The sequence below is a fragment of the Zonotrichia leucophrys genome, chromosome 6 (assembly GCF_028769735.1).
Source record: "Zonotrichia leucophrys gambelii isolate GWCS_2022_RI chromosome 6, RI_Zleu_2.0, whole genome shotgun sequence".
NCBI lineage: Eukaryota > Metazoa > Chordata > Aves > Passeriformes > Passerellidae > Zonotrichia > Zonotrichia leucophrys.
Window position 1 is genome coordinate 10,607,894 of NC_088176.1, and position 27,213 is coordinate 10,635,106.

General features: G+C 41.4%; 1 protein-coding gene across 5 annotated transcripts in view; it reads left to right on the forward strand.

Moving 5' to 3' along the window:
- Positions 1–27,213, forward strand: part of SORCS1 (sortilin related VPS10 domain containing receptor 1) — a 256,566-nt gene that overhangs the window by 75,608 nt on the left and 153,745 nt on the right. For all 5 annotated transcript variants that reach the window (XM_064717506.1, XM_064717509.1, XM_064717507.1 and 2 more), the window contains exon 2: positions 5,213–5,280. In XM_064717506.1, coding sequence (XP_064573576.1) covers positions 5,213–5,280 — 68 coding nt within the window. The remainder of the gene's footprint in view (positions 1–5,212; positions 5,281–27,213) is intronic.

The following is a 27,213-nucleotide window of genomic DNA, read 5'->3' on the forward strand; positions in this document are numbered from 1 at the left end:
CTTTAGTTTCCCACTCAATTACAGCAGACCAGCAAGCTCGTGAAAACTTAATTTAGTGCTTCTTTGTTATTGACTTACGTTCCTGTTAAGCAGGCGATGGAAGGGATCTCTGGAGTTTAATAAGGGATTCATGGATCACTGCACATTGAGGTGTACTTAAACTGTCTTGATTGTGCCTGGATATGTGTTTCTCTCTCCCCAATTAGAAGGCAGCGTGACTGTTCTATCAGGAGAGTCATGCAAATATAGTTACACCATTAAATCCAGCTGCCATTTTTTACACAGCTGTGTGTGAAATGTTACAATGCTTTATTAACCATTAGTCACACTGCAGGCTGCCTGTGTCTGTGTGAGGCAGAGCCTGTGACTGAACCTTTTCAGCTGGTACCAGCAGAGCAGCCCAAATGCAGGTGGGCTCTGTTGGGGTCCAGCAGCTCTGCATGTGCTGCATGCTCCTTGCATGGGTGGAAAGCACCGCAGGAGAAGAAAACTGTGGCAGCTGCTCTTTCCTCAGGCCGTGGCACATCCTGAAGATCAGTTCATAGTCCAGAGTGTGGAGCTGGCACATGGCTGAGAGTAGATGCTTTCTGTAGATGCTGTGTTACTAGTTGTGTTACAGAATCAAAAGTGGAGTTCATGAAGACCCAGCTCAATTCTCTTGTGCTGGAAATTAAAATGCTCTCAAGATTGATTAACAAAATATGGGGTTTTTTGAAAATGTTCTTATGGTTTGAGGAAAACCATGATGGTGTCCAAGGTGTGAATGCCTTGTCTTTCCCAGAATAGCCACTGGGAATTGATTTCCTTTGGGAGATGGTGAGCCAGGTTCAAGCACCTCTTCTGTCAGTCTGTCTTCCCGGGTGTCTGTTTCTTGCACTTTGTCTGAGTAACTGAACCCATCTTTAGTGCTCTATCTTTTGGTAGGTGCGCTCACTTTGGGATGTAGTAAACCCAGGATCAGGTATCTTTTGCTCTGAGCTGTCAGTGCAGAAGTGATAAAGTTTTGTTTCTCTTTCCCTTTCCCGCCTGCTGTGGCAGAATAATCCACTTCAAGTGCTGATCCTAATGAATAACAGACTTTCTGAAGCCTTGTATTTCTGTGCAAGAGGAAGGGTTATCTGTATTCACAGCAGAGCTGGAATAAGGCTGGATTTTTAGTTCCTTTTCATTCTATTTCTAGTTTGCTTGTTTTTGTTTGTTTTTTTTTTTTTTTTTTTCTTCTTGCTCTTGTTAGCTTGCATTGATTGGTAAGTGGTGAAAAAAGGAGAAAAACACACAGCCCCAGAAAGCAAAAACGAAGAAAAGGCAAGAGACTATTTTCATTTCATTACTGTGCTTCTTCACAGCTCCTATTCTGACATTTAGAACAACATAATATGCATGTCTCTGTTCATTAGGTTCCTCAGTACTACACAGTGACAGCCACAGAGGGTGGGGGAAAAAAAGAAGCAATCTTAAACATGAACTAACCTTTGCAGGCTAAATAACAAAGAAATAAGAACAGCAAAGAAGAAAAATGATTTCTGAAAAAGTAAATAAATCTGGAATCATGGCCTTGCATAGGTTACTCAACTATCATTACAAAGGGGGAAAAAGAATAGTGACCTCTAGGGCAGAAATAACTAATTTTCTGCCCAGTGATTTGTTTGCTTTGCACATATATGTTTGAACAGATCTATTACTGGTATTTGAACCACAGTAAATGACACAAGGAGACTGCTGAAACCGTGGATAATCTTAAAGACATTTGGAAGCTGATACAGATTCCCAAAAATTAAAAAGCTTTTAATAGAAAAAGCTCTTATGTATTTTTGAAATAGGGTACCTATTCAAAGGATAATAGTTCCTGCACGAAGTGGAGATATCAAAGCTGTTAATCCAGAACCTGGTGCTTGTGCCTGCCACAGCGTGGTGTCAAATACAAATCTTGGGAATGTTAAATGCTAGGATTTTCTCCTAAATATACTAGGAAGTCAGGATATAGCAATATTGCTTAGGGTTCTTGGTGTAGCTAGTCAGGAACTGACATGCATGTTTGGATGGGTAAGGGATGCCTCTGCAGAAGGATTGTTAGAGCTGTATCAAAAAGGATTGTGATGGAATGCAGCTGGCTTTCTTCCTCCATCAGTTCCAGGACAACTGCAGAACTTTAAGATTGTGTGGGTTTTACTGAAATTTATCGAGGGAGGAAAAAGAACAAAAGAGACATTCCAGGCCTCTGGAGGGGAAATATTTTGATTTCTTCTACTGGCACTTTTAATTTTTTTTTCATTTCATATTCATTTTGGGATGTCAATTACAATTTTTCTCCCCTCAAATGATGAAATTAAAATTCTCAATGGAGTTTTCTTTCATGGCTGTTTTAAGATTTGTAAATTTTCCTCACTTGGGAAAAAGGAAAAATCTGAGTATTTTATGAAAAATAATTCTCAGTCTGTTTAGCACTGGTAATTACACAGTCCTGATCTTAGTATTCCATAAAATTAGCCTGATTCTAATTCTGGGATTTTACAGTTTCTTGACTCTTGTATGATCTTCCCCAAGAGTAGATCAGCCAGTGGCAAGGAACAGGGATAAAATCTCTCTGTTTTTCTTGTTTATTCTTCCCAATTTCTATGCCTGCTCTCTTCTGGTCTGCTTCTAAAACTACCAGATGTCAAGATATTAATTGGGGGAAACATTCATTAGTCATTTATGTCCCTGGTACCTCTGGCAAGCAGAGCAGGAGAGGGCCAAGGGGAGAAAGCAGGACTTGGATGGAGATATGAGGAGCTGTGCAGCTGCTTTGCAGGTCCAGGGAGGCTCAAAGCTGAGGATGTGTGCAGCTCCCACATGATGTCCCCAAACAGGAGGGGAGTTCACAGCTGCCTTTCATTGCGTTGGGATTCAGAAAAGCTTTATGTGCACATCCCATCCCCTGCTGCGGTCTTCCCCCCTTGGTTTTTATTTACTTGATAAGGAGGGGATTTGCAGACCTGTCCCGAGGGTGCTGTGAGGGGTGGCAGTGGGACACTCTGGATCTCAGCTCCCTGCTGTCATTGATAAGCATTCCTGGAAGGGTGGGGATGTAAATACAGCATTTACAAAGCCCTGATTGGAGTCAGCCTTGGTGATGAATTTGTGCCCACCCCAGCTCTGGCTTCTGCCTTGGCTGGGGCTTCCCACCTTGGCTCCATCTGCAAAGAGGGACACGCCAGGAGAGAGGGCAGCTCCTCCCTTCCTGCGCTGGGGTTTGGGGAGCACAGGGGGATGATGTGCATGTCAGGGTGTCCTGGGGAGCACAGGGGGATTGTGGCTGAGTCTGAGTTTCCCCGTGAGCTGCACTGCAGCCATGATACTTTCTGAAAAATCCTTTCCTTAGGATTTTTTCTCCTGAGAAGCCAAGAGGCCTCAGGAACAAAATGTAAACAATGGTTATCTGCTGGTGTGGAATGCAACAGGTGGATCTGTGATTGGCTTCATGTGGTTGTTTCTAATTAATGGGCAATCACAGTCCAGCCGTGCAGACTGTCTCAGTCACAAGCCTTTGTTATCATTCTTTGCTATTATGTTCTTAGCTAGCCTTCTGATGAAATCCTTTTTTCTATTCTTTTAGTATAGTTTTAATATAACATATATATAATAAAATAATAAATCAAGCCTTCTGAAACATGGAGTCAGGTCCTCATCTCTTCCCTCATCCTCAGACCCCTGTGAACACAGTCACACTGCACATGACTTGTGTTCATGCAGACAGGAAATGCTTTGGGCAGCCTTTCTACATGCTGGGAGTGATTTAGGAGTTGTGCTGTAGAAAGAGATGTCAGGGGTGTGTTCTCTACCCCTGTACTGCTCTTTCTGCTGTCTCCTGTGCTCTGTGTGTATTGGAAGGGGATAATTACTATGGTGCAGTTTCAGGGTGTGTAAGAGGTAGATGGATGAGGTCTGTTCCTCCCCATGTGCAATTCTGTGCCAAGCTGGTGCCAGCTGGCTTTGGGCTGATGGGCGCTGAACTTCCTGCAGTCCTTTGCTGCTCTGCCAAATTGGTTGAAGTTAACAATTTTATCAAGGGACCAGGGGGATTGTGTGTCTGTGAGCCTCATTTCTTAGGAACCCAGGCTGAAAATAAGAGGTATATAGATCAGAGGTTTTGTCAGATAAGAGTTGGATCTCTAATTTACAGTGGTTTTAACGGGCTAGGGAGGAGGATAAGATATACGGTGAGCTGGCAGGGAGACATGCAAAATAAATTAGTAGCAATAATAATGGTCTGGTAGTTTGTCCCAAATGTAGATCTTGTTAAAGAAGCCCATCATCTTAAAAGTCAGAAATAAGTTCTTAAAGACACTAACAAAAGAGCAGGCTGAAATCTTTTGCTGCAAATTCTTTTTGCTAAAATTACTTTCTTCCCCCTGGTAAGATAATTTTATTCTAGAAGTGCCTGCTTTGGCAGGAGGGAAAAACTCTTTGTCAAAAGAGCTAATAAAAGTCATAAACTTGGAAACCCTTCCATTCTGGCTAAACCTAAAACTTTTCAGTGAAGTTATAGAAACATTGATTGTTAGAGATATTTGAAGGTCCTCAGTTCAAGCTCTGACTCAAAGCAGTGTTATCACCAGCTGTAGATGAGGTCAGCCATGACTTTGTCTAGCCAGGTGTTAAAAAACTCCAAGGAGGGAGGTTTACAGATGTTCTGGGTAGTCTGCCCAGGTGTTGAACTAATACCCTTATTGAGATTTTTCCTGTTGTCCAGCCAGTGCAGTGGTGATCATTTGCTTGTGTCAAATCATTTGCTGCAACCAGAAAGTGTTTGACTGGAGACAGGCCAGTGGGTTATCTGTGCACCACAGCTATGAAAAGGATCAGCAGCTTCAGTGTCTGTGAAACAGAGCAGAAAATAGTCACTATTTCCACTGCATGCAAGATCTCATCTCGTATCCTGAAACTCTGTCCAGAACTGAACTCATTCCCACTGCACTCTGCCTCCTGGGGTTAAGGGAAGAACCTCTTGGTGATGTCATGCAGAGGAACTGAACAAAAGAAAGGGCCAAAAAAGGGCCCAACATATATCTCTGCAAATTCTTTCCATGTCAGTTTAGGCAATTGCTTTTAACAATTCATTTAATTATGCTAAGCACCCATTAAAGGAATCCTAAGCCCTCCCTGGGGTCATTTCAGTTCTGTGAGATTGTAATTGTTTGAGACTAACCATGATTTCTTCTTTTGCCTTTAGGTGATACTAATTCTGACAAAGCTGTATGACTACAACCTGGGAAGCATCACAGAGAGCTCTCTTTGGAGGTATGGAGATAAATTGAGTTAATAATTACCACCTTACGTAAATAGGAAAAGCCTGATACAATTCTTTTATTGAATTTAATTAGATTTCTTTAAAAGTGCTGGAAGGTTTCTAGCTAAACTTTCTCTCACTCCTGTCCTTTCATCCTCAAGGACAAAAAGGCTGAAGTCTCATTGTCTTGTTTCAGCCAGATAAGGTACTTCTAAGATACTCTGTCTTTTGATTTCCCCTTTCCCATCTTACTCAGATTGAAATCAACCAATTGGTTTACTTTTGGGACAACTGGACAGCCCAAAGTCTTTGTTAATAATGAAGGATCTCGAGGCTGGTCTGCCCAAAATGATCCCTGTGAAAAGCCAGAATTGCTGAGGCTGGGGAAACACCTATGAGAGAGTGTTCAACGTCTGTTGATTAGAACTGATGGGATTAGTACTAGATAATTGATTTCTACTGTGTGAACTTGACTGCTGGACCAATCTATAGGGAGTGTTTTGAGACTTTCATGATTTAAAAGCATATTATGCACTGTGTGAACCAAAGGGAAGAGCTGGGCCATGAACAATTTCTTCAGGCAGATATTTGGGTTCAATGTAAGCACATGGTGCCTGGATTTCTTTCTCTGAAAAATTAACCCAGGAGCTGTTTCCTCTTTCCTGTGTCCCTGGTACTACTTCCATGAGCTGAAAGGGTGGTTTTCTCATAGTTTCATCTGTGAAACTCTGGTGGGAAGCTTAGGAGTCTTGTTGGCAGGTTACTGATGAAGGTGGATAGGCTGCTAGCAGCATAGAAGAAAACTTTGGGTATTTAAAACTAAAATCTCTTGTTAGAATGAACTTGTTTTAATAAACTTATGAAGGAAAGGGGTTTTCTTTTGTAAGGGAGAGTTTTGGGACAGAAGTAGAACAAATAAACTTTTTGCTTAGGAGTTAAGTGGATTTTAATAAAATGAGAGGAGGGAATTGGCATGAAGTACATTCTGAACTCGGGCTATTGCTTCACCCACTGGTCTGAAAAAATAAAACTAAAACCAAACAGACTAAAACCTGAAGAAACACAGCTTCTAGGATTTATTCTGAGCAGTAACAGGAATGCTCAAAAATATTAGTATTTTGTGGGGTTGAATAAATGGTTTTTCATACTGTTATGGGGGGTTAATCAGTCTTTTCTTTTCATACACCTTGCTGCCATGGCTTTCTATTCCTTTGTCTTTACTATGATGTGTGCACACCTAAAGGGTCTTTCAGGACTATGGCTCTGGCAGTGTTTTTCTGCAGGGAGTATGTGCTAGATTGTTTAATTTTTCAGTGGTTTTGAAAAAGAATATTCAAAAATATGAAAAACATTTTCATTTTCTCTGACTACCCTAAGTGATTTCACCATGAGAAGTACTCATCTCTCTTTGTCAGTCACTGAATTTCAGAATGCACAGGCACCTCCTTCCCCATTGCTGACAGTGCTGAAGATCTGCTTCTGTCATGCAGGATTGTGTTGAGGAACTATTTTCTGACTGAAACTAGGACAGCCACATCAGAGTGGAAGGCACAGCTCCTGATGAGATGTATGAATGCAGCAAAAACTGTGCTGATGGCCTTATGCTCTTTTCTGTTTCTGGTTTCTGTGGAGCATTCCACAATGGCACAAAATTTTGCCCTGATTAAGGAGGGAGGGGCTGTGTGGCTGTCCCTGGAGGATGTAACAGAGAGCTGGGACCCCAGCAGTGTTGTAGTCCCAGAGTGAGTGCAGGGCACTTTTCCTGACCTCAGTCGTAATCTCAGAATGTGATTAACAACATAAAAATAGCATGATGGTTTCCTCTGCTCTGGAATTCTGTTACTAAAAACTGTCTGATGCAAAGTAAAAATCAGAGTATTTTATGAAAAATAATTCTCAATGTGTTTAGCACCAGAAATTACACACTCCTGATCTTAGTATTCCATAAAATTAGCTTGATTCTAATTCTGGGATTTTACAGTTTCTTGACTCTTGTATGATCTTCCTCAAGAGTAGATCAGCCAGTGGCAAGGAACAGGGATAAAATCTCTCTGCTTTTCCTGTTTATTCTTCCCAATTTCTATGCCTGCTCTCTTCTGGTCTGCTTCTAAGACTACCAGATGTCAAAATATTAATTGGGGAAAACATTCATTAGTCATTTATGTCCCTGGTACCTCTGGCAAGCAGAGCAGGAGAGGGCCAAGGGGAGAAAGCAGGACTTGGAAGGAGATATGAGGAGCTGTGCAGCTGCTTTGCAGGTCCAGGGAGGCTCAAAGCTGAGGATGTGTGCAGCTCCCACATGATGTCCAAAGCTCACGCATGTGCCAAACAGGCTGGCACCAAGACTATAGAAGCTGATTATCATAACTGACCTTCCTTCTAGTATTATACTAGCATTCTTTCTTAAGGTTTAAGTCACCCACAGCCTGCAGGGTAAGGTGTATGAGGAGCTGAATAATTTTCTTTTTGTTTTAGTATATACCAGAGGATTAATATTCCATGAGCTGACCTTCTCAATATCTTTTGGAGTGTGTTAAAATTTTTAGTACCTGTGACATCTTAGAACAAGGAACTCCATAAATTATTTGAGGAATCACTTGTCTTACTTGGAACCCCTCAGCTTCACTTGGCACATGTCACTTAGCAGGATTAGACTGCATTTGTATGGCCAGCCATCCAGAATCCCTGGGAAATGCTTTGAACTGGGAAATGCTGGAGAACCACAAACAATCCACTTGTCTTTGCAGTGCTCCATTATTTGTGGTTGGCCCTTAAGTGCTCATAGCTGCTCTGGAAGCTGCCAGTTCACTTCCTTGGATTTTCCTCTCTCCTGTTATCTTAAGTAAGCCCCTGCTGGTTCATTATGCTCTGTCTTGAGTCTGGCTCTGCTGTTAAAACCCCCCTCACCGTGCAGCCATGCCTTCAGATCACTGGTAAATACACCTATGAAGATCCCAGGACAGCTTCTCTGTTCCTAATGTGATGGAAAGAAATGGCAAGGTGGGCATATCTTATTATTCTGTGTACCTCAAAGAGATTATTAGCTGTTGCTCCTCCTGGCTGCTTAAGTGACATGTTAATTTAAATCTCCCAGTTTCTTTGAAAAGGATAGAACAAAAATAGGTTTGAGAGAAGGGGTGAAACATATCTTGCAATTTATTTCATGCCTCTGGGTTTCATTCTGGGGAATGGAAGAGAACATCATCTCATGTCTGGTTTGCTATCTGATATCAAGAATTCTGATTCTGAAGGATAGAGGGAAAAGATATTTCTGCAGGTACCCTCAACTGAAGAGGAATCTGTCTTGAATACATGGCAAGGAAACCCCACTTCTGCCTCCTGTGCTGAGTGCACTCTCCAAAGGTTGATGAGTGATGAGGGGCAGTAGAAGCATGTTACTGACACGAGTAATCTGTGCAATAGCTGGTTATAAGCACATCTGTCATTCCAAAGTGTGTTTGGGTGATTTAAGCACTCTTACTGATGGGACTGTAACCACCTATAACCCAACTATGCCATTGCCTACAGGATATGAATCCATCCTCTTTATAAACACTTTCCTTCCTGCTAGGATTGCATTTTTTTATTTCTCAGCAAGTTTACTGTAGCTGGCTGCAGCACTAATGGGTGGAGATCATCCTTCTAAAACTACTGATGAGTTAAAAGGCTACTGGTGACAGACATGAAGGGATGAAATACAGTAAGAGAAAAGAGACAGGAAGAATCTGTACAATCTTCTAGATTGTTAAGGCTCTGTGCACTGAGCTTTGGATGGCAAGTGAGCGGCTGCTGCTGTACTTGATAAATGAAATTTTGCATCAGGCTGGGCCTGACTTTAATTATACCGTTATCCTCTCAGCAGACTTTCCCCACAATTTTAGTTGAGAACTTTTTATTTACTTTTGGTTCTTCTTTTTATAAAAGAGAAAGAAAATGGAGAAGGAAAGATTGTCTGTCACTGAGCAATTAACTGAGTGTATTGGATTTATTTCTCTTCCTCTCATAGATATCTCTCATATCAAAAAGAGGATTAAGCTGTGAGAGTTAGGAGAAGATGTTTTTACCAGTGGAGTAAGATAAGCTTGCATTTCAAATAAATAAAAATGTCAGAATTGTGTGCACGGTATCCATGAGCTGTAGACAGCTGTGGGAGGACTAATCTTTTCCTGTTTGTGTAAATATGATGCTCTGGAAAGATGTGCATGAGTGACACTTTCCCTCAGGATCTTGAGAGGCTCTCAAGGCATGAGTGCTGCCATTCACCTCTTTGCCTTCTTACTGCTCTGTATTTAGTCAGAAATGAGACATTTCCTGGAACGTTGTATAAAAATAACAATAATTAAACTTTCCTTTTCAGACAGAAATTAGGAATATGTAGAGTTTGCTTGGTGTGAGAATATTTTAAATCATAATCTGTTGCTGTGTTAGTTCTGAAAGCTACTGATGATAAACTTGGCACTCCAACATTTTGCCTGAGCTCTGAACTCCCCAGTTCAGGAGTGATTATCACTTCCAACCTGCCCTTCACTGCTTCTAGTTTCTGCATTAAGGAAGCTTCAGCACAAATGCCATAAAGAAATCTCAAGGATACTGAAAAATACTTATGTCTCATGTAGATCTAGATTTAATTTTCCATATGTAAAGCGGGGGTTGTTTATAGTTGCTATTTTTCTTTTTTATTCTTGGAAAGCTAAAAATGGATCTGTTTCTAGCTCTGTTTCTAGCTTTTACATGGCCTTTTTATTTCACCTCGAGCTGCTATTTTAACTCCTCCATCAATTTACTTATCCATTCCTTCCACCACCACCACTGCACACCATGCTGCAACTCTGTCCTTTTAAGAAGGGAACTTGGATTGTAATCCAGAGAAGAGTCAGAGTTGACCCCAGCCCTGTGGCTAGAAATACTACAGGTGTGTGGATGTTCCTGCATTCAGTTTCCTGGCTCCTTTCCCTCTCTGCAGATGAAAATTATAACAGCCACCCAGAACTGGCAGTGTGTTTGTGGATATTTTCTTCTCTGGACTAGAGAGTTTTTGGAACAGGAGACTTGAAAGCTTGTCTGTATTTGCTTTATAGGGAATTTCTAGGTTATGTCTGGTATTGTATCCTTCCTCCTGGTCCTTTCATTCAGGTTCTTTACTTCTGTTTTGCAGATTGACTGTTTTCAACTCGCATTTATTTTCTACCTGCTAAGCCACGCTAATAAGGTCACAATGTGTGGCTTAGTGACACCGTGTGCTCTGCAACAGCAGATTAGGGTCTTTTAGCTGAAGTAGGAGGTAGGAGAAGAAAATACATATGAGAGGAACTGAAAAAGCAAGGGGAAGGAAAGTCTCATTAAGCACATTTTAGCCAGCAGTTTTGTGGGAAAAAGGAACTTGAAAAGGACTATTTGAAAGGCTTTTATCTATAAATACGGTGTCCCAGCTGCCCAGTGTAAGTCACTTTTCTTAAATGAATATCAGAGCTTGATAAATGCTGCTACATTATCTCCCATGGGCCTTTAGTGACATTGTAACAATGACATTTCCTTGTGTCTTTGGTTTAATCCTTTTTTCATTTTCTCCCCTGCAAACGTAGGAGCCTCTGGCTGGTCTGTGTAGGGATGCTGGAGGGTTTTTGGGAGAGGGAAGAATGGGTTTGCACACTCAGCTGTTCATGTAGGAAGCAGTAGCTTTTTGTGGTTTGATCACAGTGGGAGATCTGCCTGCACTGCAAGGGAGCTGGGAACGTGGGTCTTTGTGCCCTGAGTGTGGAGCTCGGTGCAGCCTCTCTCCTGTGTGTGGGAACACTGTTCAGCCATCAGGACCCCATGGGACCCAACACTTTATAGAGCGACCAATTTTTGTACCTAAGAGGGCTCATTTTACCCTAATAAAAACTTCTAGCACAGTCAACTCTTCTGCTTGGCGGCCAAAGTTTCCTTGGGTGTTCTTTTTGTTATCAAAACCAGCTCCAATAAAGGTGAAGGGTGGAGAGGGGCAACTACCAACCAATAAAAAAAAAAAGCATGCACCCAAAACCCCCCCAAAAGACCTACCTAGGAAACAACCCACAGCAGATGTTTAGTTTAGCAGGAAACATAAGGGTTTTTTTTTTAATTTTACCAATTTTGCATTCCCTAAAGAATAAGGGCCAGTAAAACCATTGCATTTTGTGGTGGCGTATCATGTGTATCTAATCAATCTCATGTAAATTCTGCCTTGGTTTATCTTGAAGAGTCATATCCTGATATTATGAAGGATCAGATTCAGTTGAGGATTTAGTGATGTGCTTCTCACTCCCTGGTTTGTGAGGATAAAGTATTCAGCACTAATGATGATGTAAATTTATTAAGCCTATTAAAAATTTGTTCTCTGTTGCAGCCAGTCATGAAATGTAGGAGTGTTATCAAGTAAATCAGAAGGAATCCAAATCCATTTTCTGCATGAAAGAAACATGTAAATCAAGATAATGAATATTAATGCTGACATATATTAGCAATATACTGTAAATAACAAATGCACCACATTCATGCCACTTAAAAGGCATACAGTGTTTCCACGTACCTTGTCATTTTTACTCTGCAAATTAGATGATGAACTTCCATATCTGTTTCCTAGGCTGTACCTGTTTGCTCAAATGATGTTGGTAAAACATAACAGAAGTATCTCTGGTTCTGGTCCACAGACTTCATCAGTTTGCTGTGGCTGTGTAATAACTGCAGACAAGCTAGACTGGAGCTGATGTCTAGGGGGAAAGACAAACCACACAGTACTCACCAGTTCATAAACAGAAAGTAAAACACCCTTTGTGTTCTGGTATTTCCATGTGTCATAGCTCCATGCAGTCATTTTGCAGAGCTGGGTGGGTAAAATTGTACTCATCTCTTCAGAGGAGTATATCCACTTCTAATCACCAAAATAAAAGAATATATTTGGGGCTGAGCTTGAGTTAACAGGGAGATACTTCAGTTGAAAGCATTTTACAAGCTTGAGATCTGACTCTAAGGTTTTCAGATCCAGGTGCCAAATATTTTTGCATCTGAACCTCAGGAATTATCCAGGCAAACAGTCAAAGCTTATTGTTACTGCAGAAAGAGCCAGGCAGATGTCATTAGGTCTTTCTTGGAGGACTTAGTGAAGCGTCTGGGAAAGATGTGCTGTAAAATTGTATATTTAAATATGTATCAATTGTATGTTTGTTGTGCGGCATAAACTGACTGTCATTTACCCTGAAACATAGTGGCTTGCTTGGAACTATCTTTTTTTTTTCTGATTTCTCTAACTTACCAAAAAATAATCGGTCAAAACGGAAAAGGACAAATAAAGCTCACAATTAATCAATTAGTGCCTTCAATAATGGTAGCAAAGTAGATCACACTTTTGAGTGTGATCCTGCCAGTGGTTCCTGTGCCAGTGGCTGCTGTTCTTGTGGAGTGGGGTTTGTGTCAAAGTAGGACATCAAGGCATGAGCTGTTTGGTTCATGGAAGGAAGGCACTGAGTCCTTGAGGAAGGCTGAAGCTGCTGGTTGAGACTGAGATCTGTGCGTGCACAGAATTGTTGGTGGATGTTGTGCAGGTCACTGGGCCAGCTAGGGCAGGGAAGGGTCACTTTGCCCTTGTCATTAGGGAGGTACCATTTGAGGGCCTGTGTGTACTCAGCACTGGGAAAGTTTGTCCTTGTGTGACAGGAACAACCTGGGGGAGACTAAATTCCTGGTGAGCAAGGAATTAATTTGCAGCTCGAGTTCCCCTTATGTAGGAGGAGGCATGGGGGAATTCAGGAACTTCTCTCTCCTGGCTGGCAGCTCCCTGCTGCTATTATGCCAAGTCATTTCACTGGTGAGATGCATTAAGAGGCAGAGGAAGATGTATCCTCCTGATTATGAACATCACTTGTAATGTGCTCTGAACTGATACTGTGCTTTGCCAGTGGGAGGTAAAAAGCCATTTATTTTCACCCATTTTCCCCTATCCCCCAAATGAGTTTCTTATGCAAGGAAGTTGTGTGAATTTCCCTAGCATCCATTGTGGTATGTGCTGTGTAGTTGGGTGTGAAGATAAAATCTCTTTTCAATGATTCTGCAGTCTAGATAGGTGGGAGTATCTATAAGAGTTGCTGAGTTGAAAAGGAATCGAAATTCAGAAACACCACATATATTGTGCATTAAATGACTTCATGAGGAGATAGATCAGATATCAGTCTCTTTCTCCAAGGCAAATTTTTTTGTAGAAAGAGTGTTGTTCATTCTACTAATGTACTTCTACTGCTGTGTTTTATGGCTATGTACATATCTGTGTAGGTGTTCCCATTAATTTTCTTCTGGTTTTCCTTCAAGCCTGAGCTGCTGGAGTTGGGTGGTTGCTCAGAATCTCAGCTTTTCTGTGGTAGGAGAAAGCCCCACTCTCTGGTTTTCACACAGTGAAGAGAGAGTTGAATAGCTTCAGTTGCTGTACAGATGGGAAAGCCCAAACACAGACTCTTCACACTTAGTTCCTTAGAGCTTCTTTCTTAATTGCTTGAAGTATCTTAGCTGTAAAGCTAAATCAGGATAGGATGGAAGTGGTGTAAAAATGCAGTGGATTCCTCAATGAACTGAGCCTGTAGGTACCTCTGTCATACCAAAGGCTCTGGGTCAAGCCAAGCAGAACCTTGGACCCATTTTCCTGAAAACCAGCTGAATGCTGGCCATTGGCTTGTATGATTATTTGTCCAGCATTAGAAAGAAACCCCAAATAGTTCTTTTAGTGAACTTCTGTTAGTGCTTACTTTTGATAAAATTAGAGGGTTTTTCCTCTTCCACAGTTGTAATGCTACAAAGATGCTCTCTATTCTATGGCAGAACAGGAACAAATGAGACACCCCCTCAGAGTTAATGGGGAACTGTGTATTTCCTATATATTTAGGGAGAAAAAAATCTGGGTGGAAAGGACACAGAGACTGAAGAGATGGCAGATTCCTTGTCACTTATTAATAGTCAGGCCCAGCAGGCCCTGACTGCCTGTCTTGAGCTGCGGAGAGATTTTTGTTAAGCTGCTGGCTTTATAATCTGCACAGCACTCAGCTGCCAGTCTGATGGGCCCTGTAACCTCTGGGGTAAAAGGGATGCAGTCAAAATCACGCCAACATTGGCTTTTTGTATTTGAATAGAAAACCTTTTTCAAATAACCTGAAAGGGAAATAGGAGGCCAGAACAACTGTCTAATTACCCTTCTGTAATACGGCAAGATAAAAGGAATTTTTAGGCAGCTGTAAGCTCCCATTCTGCTTTACCAACAAGTCACTGTTTTCTTACTGATAGTTCAAGTGTTTACATTGTCAGCTCCAAAAGATCAATTTAGGAGGCTGAAAATCATACAGTTTTAGTGTCCTTTATTTCTCCAGTGTTTAGAGCTGTGGAATGAGAAGGACAGCTCTGGGTCCTGGCCTTCCTACATCCAGCTTTAGGCCAGCTCCTTCAACACTTCATGTGGGTAATGAGGTTATGTTACCTGCCCACATACATGAGCTGAAGGTTTGGATTAAACTGGTTAATAAAATCCAGTCTTGGAAGAGTGAGAGTGGAGAAATGTACATAAACCTACAGTCTCTATCCAAGGCTGAAGCCTGAGATTTGATCAATGCTTTACTAAGCCAGATGTCTCATATCTTCTCTTCCCCTGCCTAAGAGATCCATGAGAAACTCTTGTATGCCTTTGCAGGCAGGGTGGATTGTCATCTTTGGGTCAATGTGTGATATTGTTAATTTGGATTTTGCCTGAACAGAGGCAAATCCCTGAAAAAGAATAAGAAATGAGAACCAAACCCATTCCTTTTAAACTCCTTCCAAGGGGTTTAAACACCACAGATGTTTTATGATCTCAGACTGTATGCCAATGGTGGGAAAAGCACTAGAGGTAGCAGCAACATTAATTTTTTTTTTCTTTATGAAGGTATGAAAAGAGCTTTTTTTTCCTAATTGTGTTTGTAACTGTTCAGTTCCTCTGTTCTTCTGTTTTCTGTGAGGTGAGGGAGGCAGAACTAGAGCCTTTCTTTTCCTCCATGGCGGGGCTGCCTAAGTGAAAGCAATGCCATTCTGTGGAGTAGGTAAGAATGTGAAGGTTTTGCACAGTTCTTCCTCAAAATGAATTTTCCTTGCTAGAGTTTTCAAGAGGGACTCTGATTTTTTCCCTAGCCTGCCTCCAGCAATGCCCAATAAATGACAGCTATTAGCAGTGTTAAACTTCCAATAAGAAACCTAATACCTTTGAGATAACTTTTCCTTCTTGCACTACTGCAGCAATCAGCTTGTGCCCCAAAACATGAGCTTTGATGACTTGCCATGTGACATTATTATCTACTTAAAAATGTAAGTTATCTCAATTATAGACTGTTGGCCCTTTCCAGTGAGCACATCTGTGGCTTGCAGGGACTCTGGCCTCCTTTGGCTGTGAGCAGTGTGCACTGACTACAGGCATTGTGGAAATATAATTTCTCTTCACTTCCTTGCCAGTGCTCGATGTGCTCCCTTGTTATAAGGCAGCATAAAATTTAGAGGCTAGTCACGGGGAAGGTAGTAAGAAAGAAACCCAGAGACCTCAGTAAATTTTCCTTCTAAGTGTTCCCTTTTCAAAGGTAAATGGTCTTATTCTTTGTAATCTCTCCCTGTATGTTAACAGCTTTCACAATGCTAACTCTTTTGTAAGAAAAGCACATTACAATCCCAGTCGACTTTATCTCTGGTAAGGGAGCCAAAGAAGGAAGAAGCCAATACTCTTTTAAAAAATTTTTTCTTTACACTCCACCAGCTACTCAGCACACATGTATTGTAAATTTAAGATGTGGATGTTACTCAAAGAAGCAACTGTGATGTCACAAGTGTTTTAATAGCCTATGATTTATTTCCCTAAGTGCTTTATTAAGATGATGCACAACAGCATTTGGAAGCCAAATGCTGCCTTAAGAGAGACTTGAAGGAGTTATTTTCAATCTCCTGACTTTTCTTCCTCGACACAGTAATTTGTTTGATTGGAGCAAAAGGGCCCTGGATTCAGAACAGGGATTCTACTTCTTATTTAGTGTTTCTTTGTGCGTTAATCAGCCCAGTTTGTGATCTGAGAGAGCAGGAGTATGAATGAACTTACTGTGATATGAGAGAGCTGCATGATTCAGGGAACAGGATACTGGCTGGGCTTTGGAGATTGGAGTTCTGTCTCTGTATGGGTTTGTGGCTGTTTGATAGTGAAACATTTGGCTAGGCATAATCAAGAATCAGCAAATTCATGAGAACCAGAAGTCATGTGCAAGGAATCCTCTCCTGGCAAGGTATTTCTAAGGACATTCAGGAAGGTTAGCTGTAGGTGCAGTGATGTAGGGCCTCTTTGCCATTAGTCTGGTGATAAATCTGGTATAATTTCCAAGTTTTGAGACAGGTAAGGCAGTGAATCAAAATGAGACCCAAGGTAGTCACAGTGGGCAAATGGATGGCTTAGTGAGCTGAGATCACTTGAAAAAATGTATTTCAGCTTAACAAAGAATAATAGTAGGACAGGGGCTGAAGGCTGAACTTACAGGACTATGAAATATCTACTTAGAGCATGGAGAAGGACTGGACAGTGTGTAATAGGCTACAAACTGGGCTTCATGTCCCACTGTGAAAAGACTGAAATGCATTGATCTGATCAATGGCTCTATAAGGAGACAGGAGCTGAAATTTTGAAGAAATTAGAACTTTGAAATGTTTAAGATACTGACTTGGCATGTAAAGATTTTTAAGACAGCATACAAATTTCAATAAAACTCTTCCCAAAATGGGATTTCTGGGCAAAAATTAAAGTGACTGACTGAAATGTCGATTTGAATTAAAGAATAGGCATAAAATTAAACAGACCAAAAACATTCTTCTTAGGTCATGGATACAGCAAATGCATAAAATTGCAACTGAACCAAGTTTGGTGTCTGTTTATTAGAATAGTGAGTTGGGGAAGTCACTATTAGAATAGTAACAAAGGGAAGATGATGTGAATGGTGGATTAAGGTGGCCATATGATTACACAGGATAGGTAAAGGATGACAAATACCTGTAAGAGATGGGGTAGAAATCTGATTTTTGGAGCAAAGAGGATTAGACATGGTTAAGATGAGAAGGGTTGTGTGAGGACTCAGCCCGTCTGCTTGCAGAAGCTGGTGTTAATTGACTGAGCTGAGTCAAACAGCAGCACTTCCCACAAGCTCCAGAAATTATTTCTGTCCAGTGATATAAAAGCAGCATCACCCTCCTCGTTAGGCTTTTCCCCTTACTATTGACATTACTTTGATGGCTACTATTACCACTTAGCTTTTTAACATCATTAAAACACAAAATAAACAGAAAAGGTGGGTGGAAATGGAGTTAATGTAGCTGTAAAATCTATTCAATCTATGTCCCGTTAGAAAATAATGGTCAATATTGTAATAAGTATAAATTCATTCCTCAGGCCCTCTATTAGTGTAATTATGAAAACACTGGGCTTGGCAGTTGGCTTCTCCTACATTCAGTTGCTATTTTTTGTTTCAAAAGAAACATGCTGAGTGAATTGGTTTAGAAAGAAGATGTAATAAAGCTCTGAGTAAACAGAGCTTGTTAATTTGCAGAATTTCTATTGAAATTGCATGAACAGAACATGTATAGGGATATAATAGCCTCATTTATATTTGTGGATTATCTCTAATGCATAGTAACTTCTGAAATGCTGATCAGTGCTCTACAAAAAAGGGGAAAAAATGTGGTTTTCAGTTTGGTTTTGAAGAAAATGAAAGATCTAGGGTTTTTATGCAGAGAAGCTGCATGTTACAATTTGCCCCCAAACCAAATTCATAATCCAAGTGTGTTTCATTTAACTGAGGGAATGCGTGAGGCTATTTACTCCTGTTATAATGACTATTGCTCTGGCCTTTTTTATTATAAATAATTCCATCAAGTCATTAAGAATTGATCTCTGAACAAGGGAGATCCACTGCAGTTGTACTGAGAGGTGTTTTGGATTGAACCAAGGATCCACTTGATCCAGGATCTTCACTGTGAACCTGCAGCAGGTGAAGATGACAAGGGTGTAAGAACGAGGCCAAGCCATGTGTGTTACTGTTTTGATGCAGCCTTTCAGCTTATACTGACTTCTGCCTCCACCACTATTTAAAATACCAGAAGTGTTTAGGGGAGGTATTTAGTAGCCCTTGGTGGGTGTATCTGTGAGGTTAATTTGTATTTCTCAGAATGTATCCACCATTTGAAGTGATACAATCTTTTAGTGTCCCGGAGGATGGGCAAAGCACCTGGTGGTTGTTGGCCTCTCTCAGCTTCAGAGACCTGAATAAATGCTTGAGAAGGAAGAGGTTTTTCTGTGCCTTTAGCCATCCAGTTTCTTTCTCCTACACCTCTTTATATTTTGATATCTAACTGTTTGATGAAGTCAAACTCACCGAGCTCTTTTTTATCTTCTAAATGAACTGGCCATTCTGCATGTTGGAGAGTGAAAGTGGCAAAGTAGTAAATGACATAAAATTTCACTTGTGTGTAGCCTTTAGGGCAAGGAGCTTCATATAGCAGCTGGAGAACAGTGTTCTTGAGTTCTATTGATTGCTCTTTAAACATTGCTTTATCCTTTCAATGAATAAAGAAAGTAAAAGGGGAAACTTCAGAAAGCTCCGTTGTGTAGTCAAGAAAAAAATCTGGCCCCTGCATAAACTTGTCCTGTTGTGCGTTTGTATCGCGCTGTGTACTAGAGAATGGAAGAATGGAAAACTAAAGGAGTGATGGTTTTGGATGATCTTCACCTCTGCATTGCTTGCAGGCTGAACAGATTGTCTCTACCACCTCTGAAATACTTTTCAGAGAAGTGGCAACAACCTTGACTCTTAAGACCCAGGTGCTTAGAATGTGATGAAAAACATCAGTTACTCCTATTTAAGTTGTGGGCCTGAACCCACAGTGGGGCATTATTGGCTTCTTAGTTGAATTTTCTGAAAGAATTTCATGGCTTCTCTGCCTTCTTCTGGTTGAACATGATGTAGAGAATTGAATCTAGCTTCACGATAGAACGAGCCACTCCAAAAGTACCTGTCAAAATCTTGGTCAGAAAGGAAAAAAGCAGAGGAAAGGAAAGTTCTAGTAAGCTATGTCTTCTCTGTTGTGAGAGTGAAATCTGAAAGGCAGCATTAGCTTCTCTAAGGTCTGGAAGTTCACTGTCTGATGGGATGAGTAAGCCTCTACTGGCTGCAAAATAGTTTTTCACTGATGGAAAGTTGGGGAGAAGGGGAATCATGGTTATTGCCAGCATTGTTGTCAGTGGCTGCAGGTGATGCCTTGCATGGGATGGTACCAACCCTACCCTGTCCATCTGCCCTTATGCAGAAATTCCCCCTATTGACCACTGACACCTGTGTTAGCAACTCTGGGGCTCTGATTTTGGTGATGGGCTTTTTCTTAATTTGGAAAACTTTATAAAGAGGCCATACCTCAGTTTGGCAGGTACACACGTGGTCTAAATCTGCCTGCATAATTCCTTTCATTTTGGCACCCAATTTATTTCTCATAGGAGCTGATCTCTTCCAGCTGCACCTAATGAGCTCAAATTCATCCAGGAAGGGGTAGAGGATGCTGAGTGAATCAGCAACATCTCAGATTCCTCAGAGCCTTAATTTACGTGTGTATTTGGCCTGCACTTGACAGTGATCATGTGCATGCCTTGATATCCCACTGGGCATTTTCATCCTGTTCTCCCACATCCTGTCCCTTCCTAAAATGTTACTTCTCTGGCCTCCCTGCTTCTGATGTTTTCTTTGTTAGTTTTAAGAAGCTTTAAAGATGCTCTGAAAGCTAAGTAATATATTTATATTTTTTTCTGGGATGTCACACAGCAGTCCAGAACTTTCCTGAATGCAGATGTCATAAACATTTGTCCTCTCAATCACTAAAGTTCTAGCAGACTTTTATGTAATTGTATAGGGTAATTACACAGACTCTCCTGTAAACTATTATCAAGTCTCTGTAAAGGCTTCTGCAGATTTCAGTAAGCTTTAGGGCAGCTCATTACCTGTCCAAAAAGACAGAATTTTTCTTGTCTGGTTTGTTTTGTCTTTATTGTCCATAAGAACACAAAGTTCTTTTGAAACAGTATTTGTAAAATGGCTCCTGTCTGTTTCTCTGGGCACCAACCAGTAATGTCCCCCTCTTGAACACAGACCTTGCACTGTGGCTGCTCCATCTGAATATCCTGGGATTTGGGTGAACACAGCACATGGGTGAGCCCAATGCAGTGGGGAAGGAAGTGCTTCCAGCACATCAGGCCGTGGCTCTCAGGTTGCTGCCCTAATTCTTGGAGGAATTTACACCTTCTGGTGTGGCATCCTATTCCTAGGAGAGATTTGCAGTGTGAGTTGGTGCTAAAGTTAATAACAGAGATCAGTGAACTTAGAGGGTGCTATGAAGAGTCAAACTCAGTTGCCCCAGCAGTATGAACAGGGTTATCATCCATGGAATCAGAGATGTTAAGGCAGAGGTAAATTTTAAGGAAGAATTTGTCTGAGGATCAAATAGGTGGGGGTAGATAAGTTTGATCAATGACCAGCTAAGGCTGTTGTCCTTGTTACGTGTCACTGTGCTCTCTCTGGGATACAAAACAGGAAAGAAAAATTGTTAGGCATCCCACAGGAGCTGTTAGAGTTTCCTGGCCAAGCTCAGCCCGTTTCTCTGCAGCAGGGTGCCACAGCCTCTGTGGCTCTGTGGAGTGGGTGCAGGTGGTTGCCCTGTTTTGCAGGCACCAGCTGTGCCCAGTGTGTGCCTCTGACAGTGCTGTACAGCTGTGGCAGACAAATCTCATCTGCTCACATCATGAGCTGGCAGTAGCCCTGCCAGAAGGCCCAAGCTTGCCGCTCCTGATTTACAGAGCTCACAGGACAGTCTGTTCAGAACCTCAGCTATATCTGAAAATATCACTCTGTAATCTCTAAATGCCAAAGGGAAAACAAAAAAAAGGATAAATTGCCAGGAGGCCCAGATTCTTTGAAGGAGCAGGGCTGGCAGCATAACTCTTCTACAGACAGAGTCCTGCAAAAATGAGGTGGTTGCACTCAAGGAGCTGAACTTGCCAGCCTGTGAATCGGACAGGACTTGTCAGCACTGTCAGCTGAGTTAATGCCCAGTGGTACAGTAAGGAAGATCCACTGTTACTGTTGCCTTTCTGTCAAGAGTCATGGAGTAGATAAGTTATAATGTCTTCATTCAGTATAAAAAGACTGTTCCATTAATTGAAATAATAGACTAGGACTGGGTTTGTCTGGAGGTAGAGAACAGAGATCTAGACCCAGTCCTCAGGCAGGGGCAGATGTGATTTACTTACTGTTTGTGTTCCAGTGCTGTCATTTGCTGCACTCTAGGTTTGACTGGCTGGGATTAATTTATGATACTTTCTTACTAGTGCTTCCCCTAAAGTAGACTACTGCTCCCTTGCCCACCAGCACTGCAGATCAGATGATCTATCAATTGCCACAAGAATCACTTCTTGTGTGTTTTACCTGATTTCACTCCTGATTCTCCAAAGCAAACTTTACTTTTAGCTGCTGCTTCATCTCCTGCATATTTTTTGCTTTGTCAGCCAAAGACTTCTCTTCCTGCAGGTCCCAAAGGTGTGCTTCCTTAATTCCCTGGTAAATTTTGAAATGATTCCCAGCTGGTACCAATCACTGGGCTGAATGTAGGTGTGCTGATTAGCTGCTGTGACAACTCTGTCTAATTAGCTGAGTTGGTTTCTCCTTCTCAGAGTACCCAAAGGAGATGTTTGGTTCAAGGTTTTATTAAGGTGAGCTAGGAGTTAATAATTATGCACAAGGGGTTGAAGACTGATCAGCTTCTGATCTATCTCAATAGCCTTAATTAATGGAGGCAGTAGAGGCCTCATGTTTCAGGAATGGCAGTACAATCACTAGAGTTGTCCACTTGTCCCTCTCTGTTTCCCTGTAAAATAAGATTCCTTTACCTGCTCACCTTTGCACAGCCCTCAGAAAATACATTTGTGCTTGATCAGTTCATGCTCAGGCAAAAAAAGTGACAACAGGCATTTGATTTACCTTGGCTGTCCATTTTCTTGTGTAGTTGAGCAACATCATATTTGGGAATAGAGGCTTCAGTTAAATATCTCCTTCCTTGGGAAGAGAAACTCAATAAATAACTGAGATCTAATCCACAGAAAATTCCCAAAGAACTGTAAATACCTGGAATGTGAAAGTGGGGACTGCAAGTGTTTCACAGTGCCAAGATTAGCCTTATCTCCACTTCCTGGCCAACAAGAACTCCCAGCATTGGTGGTTCCATCTGTTCTGCAGGATTTGGTTATGCTCCTGAGCCAGGGCCTGAATGCAGTTGGTGTTCTTCCATGCTTTTCAACAGGGCTGAAGAAATTTGGTAACATATGCTCTTTTCTTTTGGTGTCTCTACACCACTGGGATGAAAAGTGTCTCTGGCATGTGCAAAGGCAGAAGAGTTCAGGGTGATTTTCTTCTTTTGGTAGCAAGGGGTTCAGTGTCTGGTATTGCCACAAGGAATTTTGGAGTGTGCAATTTCTCTCCCACCCTCAATCCCTCTTCTACTGTCCTGCATCAGTGACCAAGCATTCAAGCCAGTCTTGGAACACCAGCACCTTCTTTTCTGGTTACCTGTTTACAGGGTTTGGGATTGTTTGTCCCACTTGGATGCCTTACTGATGGATTTTCTGGGTGGTTTGAACTAGCCTGGGTTGTAACAATTTCTTCTGCAGACACGATTGCTTCCCCCCTGCAGGTTAAAGCCCTTCCTCTACCTCATTCTGTCAATGTCCCTTAATGGTCCTCAAGGGCCTTTTAAGAGGCAGCTTTTCCTGAGCCAAGTTTTCTTGTTTCCTCCATTCTCTTCAGGAGCAGCTTCTCCCATCTATCTCATCTTTTACACCATTTTGAAATGTCCTGTATAAAAACTGTCAGCAGCTCAGGAATCTAATAAGACGTAGTTTTTTAACTGTTAATAACTTCAGGATTTTTCCCATTAAGTTTTAACATGAAGTAAGATGCTAAATAAAATCAAAGGAGTTTTATTTCATTCTCTTCAACAGTTCTGCTCTACTCTCATAAATAAAACATTCTCAAAAAAGACACTTATTTTAATATATTCTCACACTGCCACCCAGGCTGAGTTCCTTGACTCTCAGCAACCTCACACAGTGTTGATAACTTCATGGACCACTGCTGTGCTGTGTGTGGATGAGTCAGCTTTCCATTTTCACAGTAGCTTTAGTTTTTCTTGCAAACACGCATTTCTCCTAAAAAACTCTGGCTTGCTTTCTGAGGTTTGTCATGGTCCTCCCTCACAGTTGTCTCCATTGCTGTGAGAATCCCTGTCACATTCAAACACTGTTTACAGTCACCTGACATAACTGGTTCTAGGTGCAAGGGCTTTCCTTGCACAACCTCCTCTTTGCACATTTTCTTTGCTCATTGTCTGTAATGAAGTTAAAGGAGCCAAGTTTCAGCTGCACCCTATACCTGATTTTTCTTGCTGATAGTTGAGATTATCCACGTTATTCCTTTTTCTTCCCTCTTTTGAACCAGTAAATTTTGCTACACTGGAAATGTGCAGAATTTCATTTTTGTTTTAATGAACTGCTGCTGGGAGAGTCTTTCCCTTTTTGAACCCAATCACTTTGTCAGCTTGATTAGTCAAATTGCTGGTGAATCTATTACTCTTCTCCATAATCATGAGTGTGGTTGCATTATTAAACATCTTTCTCTGTCCTACACAGAAGCAAGAGTTCAAAGGGGTGAAGGAGAGCACTACCCCACAATAATTAGTAGTACAGTGGCTGAGAGAGCTCTCTTCAGATGGAGGATGCTCCTAAATTGAAATTTTGAATTATTTGAGAAAGGCTGCATCTCAATGTTTGCCTTGCTGTAAAGGAGGATTTGCTTGGAAGTAATTTCAGGGTATTGGTGGTTGCTGCAGTAACAGCCCCAGCTGTTGTTCCAATGCTTAGACAGCTACAGATGCATCAGTGCTTTTGCTGACTGTTCTGCTGAGTGCTGTCCTCTCTTCCCAACAAAATCTGGACCTCTCACATCTGAGAACTAAAAAAAAAATCTACTCCTTCTGATGTTCTGCAAGGAAATTCCATTCAGGAAAAGGTTTGCTTTGGCAGGTTGGCATTTTCTAAAGTGAAAATGTATTTGAAGCATTTTCAAGTGACCCTACAAATGACTGATTTAAATTTCAGTTTTATCCCTGAATTTTCAAACACTGTGCTTGTGTGTATGTGGCTTTGTATTTTTGTTTTATTGTGGTTTTATTGGTTTTTGTTTGGTTTGTTTGTTTGTTTGTTTTTTTCCAACCACTCTTTCTAGGCAGAAGCACAAACCTGTGAAGTAATGAAAATTGTTCAGGAAATGTCACAGCACAAATGTCAAAAATACTCTTGAAGGCTTCTCCAGGACTCCTGAAGAACTTGGGATTTGTCAGGGGAAATTTACACCATGATGAACTTACTTAGCTGTCTGGACAAACTTACTTGGCTGTCTAGACAAACAGAATTTCTGTTTTATGAGGAATTTTGTGTTTTTTAGTAAAAAACTTTTTTTTGTGTTTTAGTAAAACCTGATAGTAAAATAGACAGTGAAACCTGTCAGTAAATGGATGATGTCATTCAGCCAGGTACTAGAAAGGTTGGACAGGTCCCTGGAGGATATTGTGATTTTATTCAGAAACTGTCACCTGATGGAGAACATCCTTAGGGAAAATTTATTTTAAATGAGAAAGCTATTCTAGGACATGTTACATTCTTGTATGGGTGCCACAGGAACAAGAGTTTACAAACTGTGCTTTACTGTTGACAGTGAAAGGCTCATCAGCAATGTGGGGGTACCACAGGATCTCATGTCACTGTGTTCTCTAGAAGTTCTGGTTCAGGGATTCACATGCTACAAGCACAGGCTTATTTCTTGGCTTTCATGTGTGCTGATTCCAGCTGTCACCAGCTGCAGTGTGCATGGAATTGGGCTACTGCTGAGAGTGCCACTGGGACAGCATGACAGGTATTGCCTCTCTGCTCATTGTGCTGCTCCTCTGGAAAGCCCAAATGTCTCTGGCAGGCACAGGAACAATAACAAATCCTCGTGGGATGCACACCCAGTAACCTCTCTCTCACACAGAAAGCTGCTCTCACTGCATTCCTGTTGCTGCAGCAATTAGAAATAAGAAATCTGACTTCTCAGGGGCTTGGCCAAACTGTCCCAGCTCTGCCTTCCCTACTTTCTGTGGGATTTTCTGCCCCAGATCTTGAGCACTGGGGCAGGAATGTTTCAGTTTTGCCCATGTGTCTGAGCAGTTCTTGGGCTGGATGAACCTTCTCTCTTGGGTGCCTGACACTTTTCTCTTTTGCTTGTCATGCCTCTCTTGAAGCCAGCCTGGAAAGTGTTTGCACTTGAAGCAAGTGGAGCAAATTCTAATTTGTCTGGAATGGGCCCTCCTGTTAAATGTTAAACTGACCTTTTCAAGAGAAATTTACTTGATAGTTCTAAGTGAAGGCCTGCTTTAAGCTAAACCTGTCACTACACCATGATTAAAATCACTTAAATGTACATCAGTTGCACATATTATTAATGGAAATTGAAATCAGCCTAAATGGTAACCATAAATTTTAAAACAGGGGGAAGAGGATGGAGACAGAAAAACCCACACATGATATGAAGGTTAAGGTTGCCTTATTCACCCAAAAATTAGATGAGCTGAACAGGGAACTTTATTCTGAAGCAGTGAAAAATCACAAGTGCTTTTTTGATGTATTTACAGTCCTCCAATTCTCATCTATTGAAAAGGGAAATTCAGTGCGTTTTTGGCAGGAATTTGACCTGTGAAGACATAGAAGGATTGGTCACAGTTGTCTGGTCCTGTTTCACCTGCCACAGGACCTTTACCCAACACATGATGAGATTTCTGGGGCTGTGACAGGTGGTGAAGGTGTGTGTGTGTGTGTGTGTGTAAATGGTGGTGGAAGGGGGCTCGTGATCCATGAATGTCTGCTCCCACTTGAAGTGCACATTTAAAATCCTGCACCTGTTCTTGCCTCCTTCCTTTCCCCTCCACCCCAGGGCACAGCTCCAGTCTTTGGCTACCACAGCAACTGCTCCTTAAAGTGTCTGCTCTAATTGGGCACTAATAAATCAAAACTGCATTGAAGACCTTCCACTTAAAGTCATTTTTCAGTGACTTTCTATCACACAGCAGGATAGGACTTGGCAACCATCTCCCAGAGAAATGTCCAGGGACTTATGAAGGTCCTTTTTGAGGGTATAATCTTTATGTAGCTGTGTGACCTTTGCCACTCCAAGTGCAAATTGAACCTTTTGTAATTGATATCTCTTTTCTAACAGCCTTGGCTTTCACACAGGTGAAATAAGCATGGCTTTTTCCAGCTGTTTTGGGACATTGGGGGTTTGTAGGGCTTTTGTGGTCAAGTGTGGAATAAGTGTGGAATTTGGTTAGCAAAGCTGTAATTTTTTGAGCATGTTAGAAGACACACCTTTATTAAGGGCGTTGGTGGTGGCTGAGGATGACAGCTCTGTTATAAGAAGGTGGAAAGAATTTTCAGGTACTTGGCTGAGCTCCTGTTGGTAACATTATTTTAATGACTAGATTGTATAATTAATGCCTTTATACACCCACATCTTTGGAAAAACCTTCCTTATCATTTTAATTCCAAATAAATTAAAACAGATGGCTTTTGGGGTAAATAAGTCTTCTGGTCCATTTTTTAGGATGTTTGGGAATGTGGGTTGTGAGTAGTGGATGAATATGGCCCATCAGTAAGGATTTTATTGTCAGGGACTCTTTAAAGATGTTTCAATCCTTATATTTTCACAAACAGAAAACTTATTTAAAATAAGATGTTGTTGCAATGCAGGGCAAAATAGTAACCTGATCTTGTG